Raw genomic sequence first — 18,130 nt, 5'->3', positions numbered from 1 at the left:
GATCGGGATGGGCCCATCCTATGGGGATTTAAAACAAAACTGACTTTTAAAGTGGAAATCTGTTTAAAACTTTAAATATTTAGACTGCTTAAATAGCGTAGAGCTGAATTTTGAAAGGCTTCCACCAGACAAATTGGAGGTATTTAGGTCTGCTGGTTGGTCAAGGGTGGGAATGCTGCTGGATCTTTGAAAAATAGCAGCGTGATGATGTTTTGTATGCTAACCAAAAATTTTCTCCATCTATGGAATGAGTAGAGAACAATATCTTTGTGGAAGACTAATATATTTTAGATTATAAGCGATTGAAACTCTTTTGTCTAGCTATAAATGTGATCAAACCCCCATTTGCTTTTTGCCTATTTTGTCATTATGTATTTGGCTCAAGTTTATTCTTTTTGCTTAAATGGATATTTTTTCATTAAATCATGTTTTGGTAATTCCATGTTTGGCTTCAATAATCTCTTTAATGGATCATGAAAAATGAAGTATTTCACATGTCAGCTGGAATTAAGGAGCTCAGCTTCTGTCAAGGGTACACGTAGCAGTGCTAAATGAAAAAACAAAACTTTTTTTGGGTAGAATATAGTACCTGCATATCAGAACAAATGGGTACCCATCTGTTCCTTTCCTTTTTGTGTTTTTCTGGGGCAAATGATCCTACATCCACCTTTCTGATGCAAAATTTGCTCATTATGCACATGATGATGGGATATTATATTTCAGCACCTGAATTTTTAGAAATATAGTTAAATGGTACCTGTTTGGTGATGCTCTCGTTATTGAATTCAGATGAGCTATTTGCTTGATTAACCTAAAATTTGCCATACATTCAAAGGATAAATATTGTGTCAGCTATCTTTTTGGCTGTCTTAGAAGTTCGATCCATATACCCAAGACGTATGTTGACATGGAAGCTCAAGTGTTTAATGGGAATCATCTAACTTGATTGCTGCACTCTTGGTGGAAGACTTGCAGGAGTCTCTGTTCAAGGCATAGTCTTCACTCTAGATTCTCATCTCTGCCTCCCCATTTCGAATTTGTTTTTTAATTGGATGTGAACTGCTGATGCTTTTATAACTGGTGGCTTTTTCACAAAATCCTAATTAGGATAGTTTTGTTGCCTGGAAGTATACTAACTGTTCATTACATGGTACAGATAGAATTAAGCTGTCATTTGTCCCTGTTGCAGAATTTGCTCATTCAACTACTGATGTTGCACATTTTACAGTTCATCTGAATTTCTGCCTTCATAGATATTAATTTACACGCTCAAAGTTTATACTTGTGTTTATCTGATGCCTTGTTGGATGTGTATGTTTTTGAATGTTATTGTTTCTATTTAGTTGGATACAAAAGTTGTGTTTATGTGGTTTGTGCGCATTTTTGTTCCTGCTTCTGAAGGATATAATTTAGGGGTCTTCTTCTCTAGAGCAAAAGTTCATGACCACCCAATGATTTTAACGACTTTGCAAATGATCTTTTATATGCTGTCACTCCCTCCAAGCATTATTTGATTCATGCTGTACAGAAACTGCCAGATACTGCATAAATTTTTGAACTCATATTTGTTCCCATTTGGGTTTGGTGCAATGACTAATCCATCTTCGGTTTTCAGTGAAGTGGTACTCATGAAGATTTAGTTTGTATCAGCTAATATAAAGTGATATATCATTTCATCAAAAAAATATGAAGTGATAGATCTTGACAACTCTCATAGATTTTCTCCTGGTTGGAGTTGGACATGCATTATTGTGAAAGTGCTTTTTATTTGTCAGGCATTTTGCTAGAACTATAATGCAGAATATTGAGTTCAAAAGATGAGGGTCTAAAAATAGTGCACCTTTTGATGAATATTGGTCTCCCCTCTGTGTGTGTGTGTGTGTGTGTGTGTGTTTGCGTTTGATGAAAGTCATAACTATTGCTTAACTTTTATGAAAGTGAAAGGTTTGCCAAGGAAAGAAAAAAATAATGAAAGTCATAACTATTGCTTAACTTTTATGAAAGTTAAAGGTTTGCCAAGGAAAGAAAAAAATATAAATTTACCACAAGCTGCTTGTAAGGCCATATTTGACATTTGCATCGATTATTACGTTTAACTATGACTAAATTATCTTGGTAGACATGTTGATTTGGACTGATTGTATGGTTGCAAAGCCAACCCCAATTGACTTCTGATCCGTTGAACTGGTTAACAAAGGTTGCTGTATTGGAGCATGAAAGGCCAAGGAGTTTGTACGTCTAGAGGACAATGACATGGTACATCTGGGTGAACTGAACCTTTAAGCCTTTCCATCTCAACTGCAGCAACATAGTGACCTATGACACTGTATTACTATCGCATCCAAATTTGCCTGTTAAATTTTTTCACTTTGCGCAATTATTGGATGAGGATGCAACGATCTAAGCTCAATATTTTTATCTTGATTTTCTTAGTTAGTCCAGCTCATGATATTCTATATCAGTCTGAACCCGCTGGTATATCTTGTACCGTACCATATCGACGAAAAATCGATCCGGTTCAAATCGATTTTTCAAAAAATGATCTGAATCTAGATCGGACTGATCGATTCGGTACGGTATCAGTTCGAATCATCTGATATCGGACAGTTTGGTACGGTACCGATTCGATTTGATTTGTTTGTTTTTTTTTTTAACCATTGGATGGGATTTTTTTTTTTATTTGTTATTAGCGGTGCAGTTCGGTATGGTATCATACCGATCGGTTATCGGCATGAATTTCGATATCGAGACCACGAATCTTGATCCGGCTTACTAATAATGAGTGTATCCCCTTAAGAGTAGGGCAAAGGCATATTGCATCCTTTGCATAAGATATGCCTAGATTTCCCAGGTCATCAATTCAGATTCAAGTCAAGGTGTTTCTTGCATAATGCTGATGCTTTGGTCCAGTGTGGAGCCATGCATGACGAAGTTGTCTGATTGGTTGGACAGATTGGATGAGATGGACAATGAATGGCAAGTTTTGAAGGAGGCCTCTACATTGTGTATTGGAGAGCTCTAGTCTTGCAATCATGGCTCTCTACGTATCATGGATGGTTGAGATTTTGCAAGCTCCATCATATCATATAATGTGGTCTTATTTACCATATCAATTTCATGCAATCACGACTATAACGACTATTATGGCATATACGAATATCATAGCTCTTTGTATTTCATGCAATGCTTGTGATCATCCGAGCTTCATAGTATCATAATTTGGTCTTATTTACCATATGGATTTCATTACATCTGTAATGGCATATATGAATACTTGAGCTGTAATTTTAGGTTTGGATTGAAGACTCTAACCTGTAATATTGTATGAAATCGTTCCCTCTCCTTTAGTCCCAAATCGGAGAGATCCAAGCTTAAAAAGGAAAAAAGAAAAGAAAAGAAAAGAGTGTATTTATTATCATAAGTCACAAGATGATTGATACCTTTTTTTTTTTTTTGGTAGTAAGATGATTGATACTTTATATGACGGCAGTTATTATCTCACGAACTGGACCAGTCCTCTCGTCCCAAAGGTGACAGGACGCTGGTACACTGAAACCCAATCTTCGTGTGGTACCGTGGTGCCAAAGAAACTTTCTCCTTGCCGTTCCTGGGCGCTTGTGATTCCCAAAAAGAGAAGTCTCGAACTTGACCGTTAGATCATCAGGTTATGCATTCCTAGCTGCCGGTTTTAGTTCAGTTTGAGGGTTTTTGAGCAAAAGAGAGGGTTTTGGTTGATGGATTCTTTATCGGTAAGATCTCCATAATTTTTTTTTTCCAATTCTTTTTCAACGATATAATTTTGCTTCTATTTTTATATTTATCATTTATATCAAAGTTTGGTAGATCTATCCTTCTCCTTTCTTTTCCATTTGACGTCCCTTTGTTATGCAATTCTTTAGCATTCTCTTCATCCTTCTAAAATTTAGAAGATCTTTAGGGAAGAATGGCGGAAGCTACAGTTGAGGAGACGATCCATGAGTGCAAAGGTTCATCATCTTCTGATTCCGAAAGCGAGAAGACCACATCCCCAGTTTTTGCAAAAAAAAACGGTTATTTGGGTGGAAGGAACCGATGCATACCGTCCTCGGAGGAGGAAAATGTAATGCCTTTTTGGAATTTTTCGTATCAATTTCTTTAGTTGTAGTCCTATTATTGTAATATTTTTACAAGAAGAGTCTCAGAATAGCTGCCCTGAATTTTGATTGTGTTATATTTGAAGATTTTTCTTTTCCTCTAAGAAATCCAATCTCCAAATCTCATATTCGTTTTTTTTCGAAATCTTTTGCCATGATTGGATATCTAAAAGCTATGCAATTGTAACATATTTTGAGAATCTTTTAACCTATATGGGAAATATTATATAAGCACTGCTAAATGGTCCTTCTCTTTTATTTGTTAATAGTTATTTTTTCGGAAATTTTTGATTTATCTCATAATATATATGAAGATTTCTGTTTCATTTAAAAATTGTATTGCAGTTGACCTGGCTCAACCTTATGTTGTCCCTTTTATTGGAATTGCTAATCATTATCTTGTTGGATGAAGTTTCCCCCACCTCAAATAATAGATAAATAAATATATATCAGCGCCTCTTCTGTTTAAATGCAATTTCTGAATTTGTAATGAGGCTATCCTGAAGCTTAGCTTATGTTACTTGACTATATCTGGTTATTTGGGCATGTAAGTAATACAAGTTCATTCCCGATCCAGAAGAGTCGGGTAAAGGGCAATGCAGAGTGAATTTTGTTCACTGTGAACCGAGTAGGAGGTTTTACTGCCTTCTATTATGGCATTTGGTTGTATTTAGCCCATTCTCTCGATGAATTGGATACATTGCCCTCTCTTTTAATCAAAAGAAAAGGAGGAGGAGAACCAGGGAGGAGAGCATTGATAGCGGACTAGGTGGAAAAGAAAGTGGTTTTTTTTTTTTTTTTTGGTTTTTTTGTGGGGTGTCATTAGAAAGTATTGAAGCAGCAGCAAAGTTTTGAAAAGCTGCAATGGAAGACAGTTACTGATCTGGAAAGACATCATGACTTGGTAAAGAGATGGTTGTGAATTTCAAAAGTAAACATTTGGACATCTATGCTGATCTTAGAAAATCATTTTGCAGTGCATAATATGATGAGAGATGCTGAAGTCTTCATTGCTGTTTTAGCTGCCTATATAAAACAACACACGAACCTAGCGCACGATATATGACAGATACAGCTGGACATAAGGGCCCTGTTCTCTTAGCCTTGCGCCCATATGCAGCTTTACTCGTGTTCTCTGGTCATGATCTAAAGTTCATATTTGTTGTGCCTGAGCTTTCTGTGCGATGATGATCCCAGGCACACTCAAGTCTATAAAAAAAAATGATGTAAGTTCTTCTGACATATTACCTTATGATCCAAATGTGTAATAATAAATTTACTTGCCTAAGATCTTGTTAGGTGGATGTCTGACTAAGACACCACCTTCCAGGATTTTTTTAATACCACACGATGCAGCAGGAAGAAAGAAGAAATAAAACAAAAACAATCAAAATACGTGGATCAGCCACAAAAGGACTCGTCTCCACAGGACATGCAAACTTCACTATGAAAAAAAAATTTTACAAGAGGAGATCTCACCCTCAACCCTCGTACACCCAATTTCTCTCTCACCTGAAGTTCTCTCTCATAAAAGCTCTCTCTTGGAAGATCTCCCTGAACCCCTAAAGCGACCGGCATCCACTGTCCAGGAGCCTCCTGCTCCTTCTCTCTCAGCGATGCGGTCTCTCTCTCTTCTCTAGGGTTGGTTTCCGTGCGGCCACAAACCCCACAGATTTCTGTGAGGTAAAACCAAGCCACCCACTACTTCTCTGTTGAGGCACAGGCCTTTTAAAGGCCTTAAACACCAATTAGAGAGGGATTAGGAGTCCTAAACAAAGCCAAATAACCCCCTGGACTGTCCGATCAAGATCGGGAGCCACCCACGCCGTCCGATCGCGCTTCGATTCAAGAAATAGTACCGTGGACCGCGAGAAATGCCTGAAAAACGTCCAGGCGGTCCACAGACCCAGCCGTGGACCGTCCGGTCCACGATGGACCGGGAAAACCAAACCTAGCGGTGCTTGGGCCTGGGCCGGCCCATGCGCACGGGCCTGGGCTGCACCCCGCGGGCCCGCGCGTGGGCTGGGCCGCACTCCCGCCTGGGCTGCGCGCTCACGCTGGGCCGCGCTCCGCCGCCTGCGGCCGCACCGTCGCCGCTCCGCCGGCCCACTGCCGGTCCTCCGTCACCTTGGGTTTCGTGCCGACTTCAAAAGCAAGTATCTTCTCCATCCGAGGTCTGTTTGGGGTGATCTTGATCTCGTTGGACTTTGTTTTTCACTGCAGATTTTGCTGTGGGCTCAATATGGACCGAATCTCGAGACGTCAAATCCTAACAATCTCCATCTCAACTCGATATTCGGTCTTCTCCTAACTCTGAGAGCTTCTGAATCTCTTCGTCCTCATGTCCTGGAGCAATCGTCTGCTAATCATGGATGGACAAACATGGGAGTCGAGCTAGGCTGCTCGATCCCATCTTTGTCGTATACTGTGCTCCTCCTGACCTAAGACCTGCTTGGGGCATCATCCTGCGGCAATAAGAATCTCACCCTGCGACGTCGTCTCTCGTCCTCCCGAGTCTCCTGTCTCGTGTCCGATCCACCTCCACCTGACTTTGGGCTCCACCTAGCTCCCGAAGCTCCACCTCGTACTGGGCTCCCCGCCAGGTAATAATATCCTCTGCTCCCCTTCTTTCCCTCCAACACAATCCTATCGCCGCGTAGCACCCTCAAAATTCCTTCACCAACTACTGTCCTGTAGCCTCTCGAATCCAATCTGCTAAGTGAAATAAGATTCCATCTGAAATCGGATATGTATCGGATCTCTCCCAATCTTCTCACTGCACCGTTGTGTGTCCTCCAGCTGACCGTCCCGATGCCTCTGATCGCACAGCTCGATCCATCCGGCAGATATACAATACCCTCACTGTTCTCCAGAAAGGCAAACTGCTCCTCTATGCAACATACATAATAGGGGCATACAGAATCTAATATCCACTGCTGGAAAGAAGTAGATATCTCGGCAGATATCTCCAGGACATCTTTATCTGAATCGCTGTCGGCCGTCGCCACAGCAGCTATCGTCTGATTTTTGAGTTGAGGGTAATCTCTGGTTAGATGCCCTAACTCCTCACATCGGTAATACCTGGTTTTGCTCAAGTCCCTCCTGGACATGGACTACCCTCGTCGCAATCTCCTGTCGCTCCGTCTACCGCCTCCTGCTCTTTTAGAAGCCACCAAAGCTAAGCTACTACCACCTGAGCTCGAAGCTGGATTCTCCCTCCTGAGAACCTCGTTCTGGAGTATCGTCGTGGTAACCTCATCCATCTTGATGGTGCTCTTCCCCACTAGAAGAGCAGTCACCAAGGACTCGTACGAAGGTGGAAGCGATGCTAGCAAAATCAGTGCTCTGGTCTTCTCCTCAACATTCTCGCCAACGCTGAGCAGGTCGGTGAGGATCTTCTGGAAGTAGCTGAGATTCTTCTGCACGTTCTATTCCTCAGTCATCCGCAGTTGGTAGAACTGCCTCCAGAGAAAAAGAGTGTTGGTGAGAGACTTCGCCATATACAACTCCTCGAGCTTCGACCACAGCACCGTCGGAAAAATCTCGCTTAGCACATAGATCACCACTTCATTCACCAGGTACATGCGGATGGTACTCACCGCCTGCATCTGTAGCCGTTTCCAATCCCATATCTCTATGGTGGTTGGCTTCTCATCGCACAAGAGAGCATCGATCAACTCCTGTTGGATGAACACATTCTTCACCCTTGCCTGCCACAAGGAGAAATTGCTCTTACCATTAAACTTATTGATCTCCATCCTGATTGATCCTGTCTTCTCCATCTTCAGTCTTCTCCATCACCACCGCTGCAATCTGCATTTTTGTATCGCCTCGCTCTGATATCACTTATTGGGTGGATGTCTGGCCAGAATACCACCTCCCAGGATCTTTTCAGTACCACACGATGCAGCGGAAGAAAGAAGAAATGAAACAAAAACAATCAAAATACGTGGATCAGCCATAAAAGGACTCGTCTCAACAGGACATGCAAACTTCACTATGAAAAAAAAAATTTACAAGAGGAGATCTCACCCTCAACCCTCGTACACCCAATTTCTCTCTCACCTGAAGTTCTCCCTCACAAAAGCTCTCTCTCTTGGAAGACCCTCCTGAACCCCTGAAGCGACCGGCGTCCGCTATCTAGGAGCCTCCTACTTCTTCTCTCTCAGCGACGCGGTCTCTCTCTCTTCTCTCGGGTTGGTTTCTCCGCGACCACAGACCTCACGGATTTCCGTGAGATAAAACCAAGCCACTCACTACTTCTCTGTTGAGGCACAGGCCTTTTAAAGGCCTTAAACACTGATTAGAGAGGGATTAGGAGTCCTAAACAAAGCTAAATAATCCCCTAGATCGTTGGATCAAGACCGAGAGCCACCCATGCCGTCCGATCGCGCTCCGGTCTACGAAATAGTAGCATGGACTGATAGAAACGCCTGGGAAACGCCCAGACGGTCCACAAATCCGGCCGTGGACTGCCCGGTCCGCGGGCCCATGCTGGGCCGCGCATCCCGCACGTTGGCCCCGCCTGGGCCGCGCCATCGCCGGTCCACCGACGGTCCTCCACCATCTTGGGTTTCGTCCCTACTTCAAAAGCACGTATCTTCTCCGTCCGAGGTCCGTTTGGAGCGATCTTGGTCTCGTTGGACTCCATTTTTCGCCGTAGACTTAGCTGTGGACTCAATATGAACCGAATCTCGAGACGTCAAATCCTAACAGATGACATTAGATATTTGCTTCTATATCTCGTTTTTTTAGAACTAGGACAGGAGAAAGCATGGCCGCAATTAGGTGTGGGAGAGATTTGAACCATCTCACTGGTCTCCAACACCCAGTAACTTTGCCTGAACTTTCTGTGTGATGATGATTCTATGCACATTCAAAGCTTTAAAAAATGGTGTAAGTTATTCTGAAGCATTGACTTCTGATCCACATGTTTGATAACAAATATTACTTGCCTAAGATGACATTAGACATTTGCTTCTATATGTTGTTTTTTTTCAATAACTAGGATAGGAGAAAGCTCAGAAAAAATCAGGTGAGTGGGGAGGTTGGAACCATGTCACTGGTGTCCGGCGCCCACTGACTTTACCAATTGGACCAGTTAGCACCCTCCATTTGCTTCTAGATTCATCATGTCTCGTGCATACTTCACTGCCACCATGAGAGCAAGATCTATTAATGATGATTAGGTAAATGTAGACAAATGATGTCTAATCTGCATAGTTTTTATGGCATTTTTCTTTGTTTCTAAAAAGTATCACTAAGATCACAGTTTTTGCACTCATTTGAATATTTTTCATTAGCTGAAGCTTGTGAAGGGCCTTACATATGAATTTTTTTGCGCAAAGCATTATGTTGACTTATATACGAAATATTTTAACAAAAAAAATTTTTTTCTTGACTTTGATCAATATAATCTACAATGTACCATTATATTTGATGGCTGTTGGAAAGAAATGTTGACCATTTTGCTTTAAAAACAGAAAAAGATGTTGGGGAGGTAGACAAATATACAATATGTTCCTTAAGTCTCTTAAGTTCTCTTCTCCATTTTAGTATCTATTTTGTTTCTTGTAGCATACTTTTGACCGGTCACTTAAAGTGATAAATTGACATAATCTTTGCAGTTTATTTACCATATATCTAGTTCCATGTGATCTTTAAATCTTGCACATACAATGCTATTGCTTGAGTTTATGATTCTTTCAACACCTATTAGCTGCTTTTTTTGTTCTGATTTCAGCTGCTGATGTCATATTATGGAGAAACAAGCAAATGTCAGCAAGCATTCTTGCTGGTGCTACTGTTCGCTGGCTTCTCTTTGGATGCATGGCTATCACTTTTATCTGTCACTCTCTTATATTTTTATTGGTAGTATTGTTTCTCTGGTCCAATGCAGCATCATGTATCAATAGGTATGTGATATCACCTTTTTTTTTTTTTAATAGCTTTAATGATGACATTTTAGTTCTTCCATAGCTGGTCTTTATTACATGCTTCACTAATGTCTTGTCTTGGGTTACTTTATGTGTCACCTGTAAAACTTTTGTTCAGCTTCATTATTACCATTTCTACCTAAGCTGGTCAATATGGGGGCTTCTATTGTTGGCTTGCACATTTTCTCGAAGGTTTCATTGATCTGCATGCCCCCTAGGATCCTGTTCGGCCTTCATTTGAAACTTTGTGCTACTTAGGGAGAGCCTTGTGTTCCTATTTGGCATCAGTTTCTTATTTTCAACCATATTTTAGCACGAAAATGCAAATAGTATGTGCTGAAAAACCTTTTTTTTCGCACCTTGGTTCATCCATGATGCCACTTCTTTCTATACTTAGCAAATAGTATGTGCTAAGCAACTTTTCCTTAACCTGTTTTTCCCTCTGACTAACACGTAATTCTGGTCTCCTTATCACCAGTTCCAATCATGGAATGTTCTTGTACTTTCATTTTGTCAGTCAATTGCATAATCTCCCATGTCTCTCCCGGAAGTGAAAAGGAAAAAAATTTAAAAAATAAGAGTTTTTGTTTACATTTTCAATTGGTGATCCTGCACATAATGGTTCTGTACCACGTCCTTTTCAAATTTTGGTGAAGTTGTTTGACTGGTTGAACTTTTCTGTAATTTCCTATCATGATTACATCCTCATTGAAGAAGATCCTCCATTCCATTGAATTAGAGGAAAGTTTGTTTAAATCCCAGGCAGTTTTAGAGGACAGAATGCTTTAAGCAGGACAAAATAGGTCAGTTTGAGAGAATTGGATATTAATTTAACAGATAATTAAATATTTGCCATAAATAATTCATCTACCTTTTTTTTTACCTTCTTTATTCATAAAAGCTACATTGCTTCAAAACAACATGAATGTAACAAATTCTCTTCATGGTTGTCCTCTAGTTTATTAGTTGAAGGAAAGAATGTTTGACATTTAGAGTTCATGTAAACAATGAAGTTTTTATACATATCAATTTATAATGATACAGTTTCCAGTTTATCATCTACAGTGCATAAATTAATTCCACTATTTTACTTATAAAATTTAGGCCCCCTCCAAATTTTTTGGAGGTTATCTTGGCTGAGGACCTGTTCCTAAGAATAGCTCATTCAGTGAGACATAAAAATCATAAACCAGAACACTACCAAGAACATTCCAAAGGACCTACTAAAGCCAAGGCCCGATGAGAAAGGCAAAATCAGTAATGAAAGTTTTGCGATTTTCAGATTCATTGCTTCAGGAAAGGATTTGAAGAAATTCCTCACGGTAAAGCTCCAACAGTTGTTCCTTGTTTTCTGTAATCTATATTCAATTCTCAGCAGGGAAAATTGTTATGCAGGTGATCACTGGCATGTGCATTCTTTCTGTAATTGGCAGTTGGTTCAGTTTTTTAACTCTTATCTGCATTGGTCAGTTTGATTTCATCTCTCTTCTCTGTTTTGATGTTTTATGTTCTGTTTTGTCTAGGATCATTTGTTTCCACTAATGCATATTTCATGGTTCCATAGCTTGGAGGCCTAGATGGTTCCATCCACAGCATCTGTTTGAGAGGCAGGGTTGTCAGATAGTCATGTCCTTGGTTTTTCAAATTTTTCATTCAATGAAATGAGTACATGAATGGAGTTACCTACATGTATAATATATGAACATGTCCTCTTCTTATAATAGAAGAAAATGATTAGCTTTACTTGAAATGATGTGGCATTTCCTGATCATGATGGAACATGAGACCAGAAATGACATTAAGATTTTGCCATAGTAAGATGTGAATGAATTCATACATGTTGATAGTGACACATATGTAGAAGAGAATATAAGAGACACCTTAAAGATGTCCTGGAATGATGGTATGATTGATGGCTACTTACAGATACTGAGAATGTTCTAGAGTATTTAGAGAGTTTCTATTTTTTCTGTAAGACAACTGAGGATATATAGTAATCAGCATCAAGTACCTTCATGTCTGGAATGATAAAAAAAGACATATTAGCAGCTATTGTGAATAACAATTATGGTTTTGAGCAGTCTGATATATCTTTTTAATATAAATAAAGTGAAAAAAAACTTGGACATCTGTACAAACAGATAATAATCAAGCCAGCACATGCTTATCTATTTGTTGTTTGCAGTTATATTATGCATGCCTTGTTACCAGGATACCTCTACTCGGCAAAAATTGAGTTTCAAAAATGCATTGACAACTGCAAAGAGACAAATACTTGGGGGATTCTACACTTATTTCCACCAAACAAAGAATCAATTTTATAGAAATATTATAAATCCTTGCCAGTATGCAAGACAGTGGACATATCTTTGACCATCAAATTGCACTAGAAAGGCTCAAAAAAATGATCAGGTATTCAATTTTAGGTTTCATGGATATATTTCTCACACTTCACTTGGCAAATAGCATGTTGCCTGCTCAGCTGATGGACATTATGCATTAACCATATAATTATGACATACAGATAAATAAACATGGATCTATATTTTGGCCATGCTTGCTTGCACGGTTTCGGACATCTCCTCATGTAAGTGGTGAGTCATTGCTTTCTTTATCAAAACTGTTTTCAGGAATGCCTATATCCAGACAGATATCGCCAGAGATTAATAAGGAGTTGCGGAATTATTTTTTCAGCTTGTTACTTTATTTTATTGCACTTATTATTTTCTTTTGTGATAGATTTACTTATGATCAGTGTACATTTTTGTACTGGAAATTTGTTAGTTTCCATTAATGCATTACATAAATTTTAATATATGTTGTTTATGGCACAATTCTTTGCAGTTTTTGTGCTTCTGCTGCTTACCTGCACTTTATGTGCAAGGATCAAGTTGACACAGCCGCTGAGAAGGCAATGATTGAAATGAACAAGCGATATGCTGTTTCAGATGAGAAACTTCTATGCAATATTCCCCGTTGCCCGTTCTCTGATGAGAAGCAGTGGTGACAAGTGAACCCATTTCCTTTTCCATTGAACTCCGGAGCTTTTCCCTCAGGCTTTAGTGTCCACTTGTGCTGATTGTTGGTTGAAATTTGATAATGGGCGTCAAGAGAAAAGCTTATGGCTTGAAGCCTTTGTACTGCAGGTCATGGAGGAAGCTAACAAGTTTAAAGACTTGTACTGGTAGGGAAGTATTTTTACCTTTTTACAATCTGTCCTATAAGAAGAGCTTTCTGGATTATTTACTGATTGGAAATTATGTTTAGTTGTTTTGTCAACAATCTTCTTTTCAATTGGTCTACTAGCTGTAGATGTAGCTGTGTTCATCATAATTTAATATTTAAGCTTCTAATGAGGGCATTTAGAATTGAAGGATCTTCTGCCACGACTCTGTTCTATTCTGCTAGACATTTGAGCCTTGGCCTTGTTTTGTCATAAATTTAGTTTAGTTTATCCTTGTGTTGCCTAAAATACTTGTATTTAAGATCACAAAGCTTTTGGTAAGAGAAGAACAAGAAACATTATACTCAACTTTCCTAGCCTTCTGATTTACAAAGATGCTCCGGAACTCGCAAAGATCATTGTGGCAGTTGCTGCAGGCTTTTACATGCTCTTCTGCGAGACATTATCTTCATTTCAGACAGTATTTTCGGGCGTTTAAACATATCAATAACTTGCATGGATAAGAAATCAAACAGCAGGTGAGTTGATGTTTCTCAAACCGGCTGTTGATGACTTTCTTAAATAAATTTCTTATGTTCATGTTTGTGTTGGTACATCTGCAGGGACTGTAGGTGAGGAGTCCCCTCTTTTACCCCTTTCACTGACACTGTTCTCTGCAAACTTTAAGCTTGCTGAGTGGTAACCTTTCTCTTTCTCATTCTCATTCCATTCAGCTGCATAATATACTTCTTCTGTGGCATTTGGTTTGGGGCTACAGAACATCCCACCCCACTGTGGGAAATAGATGAGCATGATTGGTAGGGTGCAGCACAGGATCATGATGCCCATGAGAGTGATCCCTGTTTCCTTCGAGTATTTGGAGCCTCTGAAGAATATAAGCTGAGTTATGACTGCTCCCACATTCCCACCACCTCCTGCCATCCCCGAGATCAATCCCAAAGACCTGCACGAACATATCCTTTAGCATGGTTGCCAGTTTTCAATTTTTTAAGAAACTGATACCTATTCTTTCCAAAATTTTAAAAACTTGAAACCTGTTTAGGGATGAATATGGCAACAGTGGTGGAGATGGTAGCTGGTATCGAGCAACGATGGCCAGCGGTGACAACTTATGGTTAGCAATGGCCAACGTCGGTGCAGAGGTGGTGGCTGGCTGCGGTGGTAGCCAGTGGTGGGAATTTCTCGGTTTTTAAAAAATAAAAACCATATTTTCTGATTTATACAATATTTAGAAATTGGTTGCCGGTTCCAAAACACTGAAAATGCATTCTAGGTTACCAAATATTACTTGGGCACCCAAAAAAAAAAAAAAAATGGGAAACTGGCACCCATGCCACATGGGACCTTGATGAGCAAGACGATCACTTCAAAATTCGGCAGAATAAACTGAGGTCAGGTGTTTATAGAAGATGGATTCATCTGACTTGCAATATATTTTTAAGTATTGTGAATTTGTGACTCTGCGTTTCTCCTCTTATATGCCACGTCTCTTTTCTCACAGCCTAAAGAATTAGGTATTTCTTTCTTATGCATCTCAGGCAAAATTTTTCTTGTAAGAGAACTGGCTGTGGTGAAATATATTGGAAACCCAGGACAAAGTTTGGGCTAAGTTTTCCTATTGATGTATATGACTCCTATTTTTAAGCGAGTTAAAAAGATGACAAAAAGGAGGAGCCATCCATACCTTCTGGAGACAAAAGGGACAACACCGAAGGTGAGCCCACAAGCAGCCTGAACAAAGAATGAGAAGAACACCATGACGGCAATGGACGCGCTGAGGGTGTCCATCCTCCCTAACAGGATACAGAGAACCCCACCCAGGCTCTGCACCACCCACAAACTCCACAACCTCCCCCTCATCCCAAACCTCTCGGACATCCGATCCGACAACCACCCGCCACCGGGCCTCGACACGATGTTCGCCAGCCCAAAGCTCGCCGCAATGATCCCAGCTGTCTGGAGATTGACACCAAATCTATCATAAAAATACTCTGCTATAATGTTGTCCACCGTCAACTCCACCCCGAAGCAGTACCCGTACGTTAACGCCAGTATCCATCCCCTATAGTTGGTGACTCCATTGTAGAACACCTTGTGGAAGCTGTCCTTGGGCTTGTTTCCGGCCTTCTCCAGATTCCGGTAGTTGCCGTCGGGCATGTCCTGGCCTAAAGCGAGGACGGCGATCGCCGACAGGGCCTGCATGACCCCCGGGATGAAGAATGCGACGCGCCATGCGGTGAAACTCGTGGTACCGGTGTGGCGGATGAGGTCGTAGACGAGGGGCATGATGAGCTGGGTGGCGCCGCCGCCGAGGTTGCCCCAACCTCCGGCGAGGCCGTTGGCGACTCCTAGTTTCGGCGGGGAGAACATGGAGCTCATCCAGAACTGGGTGGAGACGAAGGAGGCGATGGAGAAGCCGGTGAAGAAGCGGACGAGGAGGTAGGAGGAGGCGGAGTCGATGATGGCGGTGGAGTAGACGGCGGGGGTGGTGAGGAGGATGAGCGAGGCGGAGGCGAGGCGGGGGCCGACGAGGTCGCAGGCGGTGCCCATGGCGAGGCGGGCGAAGACCGCGCCCGAGACGGAGGCGATGCCGGCGTTGCCGATATCGGTGGTGGTGAGGCCGAGGTTGTCGCGGATGACCGGGAGGAGGGGCGGGGCAGCGAAGGTGGAGACGAAGCAGCAGAAGAAGGAAAACCAGGAGAGGTGGAAGGCGCGCATGTGCGGCTTGGCGAAGGAGAAGAGCCGGAACTCGGTGGCCTTGTGCTCGGAGTCGACCGGAAGCTCGAAGCGCGTCGCCTCACAGGCCGGCAATTCCACCTGGAGTGATGATGGCTTCTTTGGATTCTCCATGCCTTCCTCGCTCCCAGGCTTCACCGCTTTTAATTATCGACCAGAAGTAGCACCAGTTTTTCTCTATCTGGATGAGACTCTGTGTATTGGACTGGGTTTGGACTCTCATAGAATGCAGCCTCCTTCTCTGCTAGATATAGAGTGGAGAAGATATCAAAGGGGTTTGGGACTTGTTGAGGGAATTGCTGAAAGGCACATGTAGAAGAAAATTCTCTGTGTGTGATGGGAGAAAAGGAAGGAAACGAAGAACAAATTGGGGAGGGAAGAAAGGGTCGTGGACTTTTTGGTGTGTCTTCCTCCCGCCGCAGTTTGTGAAAGGGCGAGGAAAGACAGCCATTTGGTCGCGTTTTTGACTTTGGAATCTGCAGCAGTTCCAAAGGGACGGGAACTGATTCTTTTTGTGGAGAAGATCCGGGATGCCCCTTTTTTTTAAGTTAGTTAATTATTACACTCAATGAACCGTTTAAGTTAAGTTGGTTTCTAATCATCTTTTAATGTTCCAGCTTAGTTGGCTGGTAATATCTTAGGGTGGTGATCCAAAATCAGGTTTGGAATCGTGCCTTCACCGGGTGTTAGTCATGCCTTCAATATGGTTGCAAGTGCAAGCAAGGAAGGGTGCAAGTTGCCGTTTGGGTGCAGCTGAAATCCTTTCTTTTTCTTTTTTTTTTTATGATGAAATGGAGATTGTTTTGTAGGATATGTTTGGTTCGTGAACAGAAATGAAATTAAAATCGAAATGCATTGGAATAGAAATTAGAATAATAACGTCTCTGATTCGTAATTGAAATCAGAATGATATTTAAATTCTAGAGAAAGATAAAGATTGGGTTTTAAGATATTGAAGTATTCTCATTTTTTTCTTATAATCGGAATGAAAATGAAACTTCTCTCCATCAAACAATCAAAATAGAAGTCATTCACTCCTATTTCCATTCTATAATCCAACTTCCTTCAATCAAATATGTCATTAATCTTCTTGAGGATCCATGAAATCTTGTAAAGCATTAGTTGTAAGAATTTCCTTTAATTTGAGTTATAGGCTTGTGAAGGATCCTACTGTTGTAGCAACAATTTATGTTAGTCGCATTTCTTAGCCGTGTATGTACATAATGTACCATAAAATCATGGATGCACCTTTCTTTTTCGAATGACTAGGTATCCTCATCTATAGTTCTATAATGCTATCCAGGAGGGTCTACAAGGGCACAGCCGTTAGACAGTGGTTATTGCTTTATAAAAGTTGAATTTCAAGAGATTTTAACATTATTTTTAGAACTAAGAGGAAACAAATCAAAATCAGTTAGGGGCAGAATCCACGCCATTGTATTAAGCCTAATAACTTTACCGACTATTAGTATCTTTAAGATATATTTTTAATATAAACATGTTCCAAAAGGTATTTTATTTTTAACTTTGTTATATTTTGGGAGTGTTTGGTTCGTAACTGAAATCGAAATAAGAATGGAAATCGAAATGGCTTGAAATCAGAATCGGAATGATCAAACCTTCCGAAGTGTTTGGTTCATGATCGGAATCGAAATCAAAATTGGAATGAAAATTTGAATCCACAGAAGAGAGTAGAGATTGAATTTTATATAAATTGAACCATTCCCATTCCACTTTAAAATCAGAATCGGAATGAAATTTTTTCCAATCAAACGATTGAAATAAGAGTTATCCATTTCGATTTCGATTTCAGACCCCTACTCTTTCCAATCAAGTATTCTCTTTATATTTGTTCACCCATGCTTTAGGCCTAGTGGTCCAATAAAATCAAAAGCAAAAGGCGCTACAAAAACAGTTAATATGGCTAGTTATTGTAATTAAAAAATAAAATAAATTTTTTCTTATAAAAATCTATAGGAAGATGTCAATTTAAGAGCAATTACATATCACATGGTGTGCGTCATGTGGTCACGAACATGACCAATTATAGCTGTTTGTTTTCGTAAACTTTATTCATCAAGTACTCATCCTCCATATATCAATGAAAGAGTGGGTAGTTATGATTGGTGACATGTATGACT

At 40.6% G+C, this 18,130-nt stretch overlaps 1 protein-coding gene and 1 long non-coding RNA gene across 5 annotated transcripts; one reads left to right on the top strand and one right to left on the bottom strand.

Moving 5' to 3' along the window:
* Positions 1-3,522: 3,522 nt before the first annotated feature.
* On the top strand, positions 3,523-13,989 carry LOC105046033 (uncharacterized). Of its 4 annotated transcripts, XR_012141642.1 has the most exons (7): positions 3,523-3,749; positions 3,938-4,099; positions 9,877-10,048; positions 11,174-12,481; positions 12,594-12,663; positions 12,914-13,771; positions 13,856-13,989. It is a non-coding gene; the product is annotated as an uncharacterized lncRNA (long non-coding RNA). The 4 variants fall into 4 exon arrangements; XR_012141640.1 differs by having other exon boundaries at positions 11,174-11,391; positions 11,465-13,771; XR_012141641.1 differs by having other exon boundaries at positions 11,174-12,663.
* Positions 13,563-16,719, bottom strand: LOC105046035 (high-affinity nitrate transporter 2.3). The gene is made up of 2 exons (XM_010924517.4): positions 14,938-16,719; positions 13,563-14,196 (listed from the first exon to the last, which is right to left on the bottom strand). The coding sequence occupies exons 1-2, from the start codon at positions 16,101-16,103 to the stop codon at positions 13,830-13,832; spliced, it is 1,533 nt and encodes a 510-aa protein (XP_010922819.1). The 5' UTR covers positions 16,104-16,719; the 3' UTR covers positions 13,563-13,829.
* Positions 16,720-18,130: the final 1,411 nt, after the last annotated feature.

Source organism: Elaeis guineensis, chromosome 5 (genome assembly GCF_000442705.2).
Source record: "Elaeis guineensis isolate ETL-2024a chromosome 5, EG11, whole genome shotgun sequence".
NCBI lineage: Eukaryota > Viridiplantae > Streptophyta > Magnoliopsida > Arecales > Arecaceae > Elaeis > Elaeis guineensis.
This window is presented reverse-complemented; position numbering and strand designations above follow the sequence as displayed.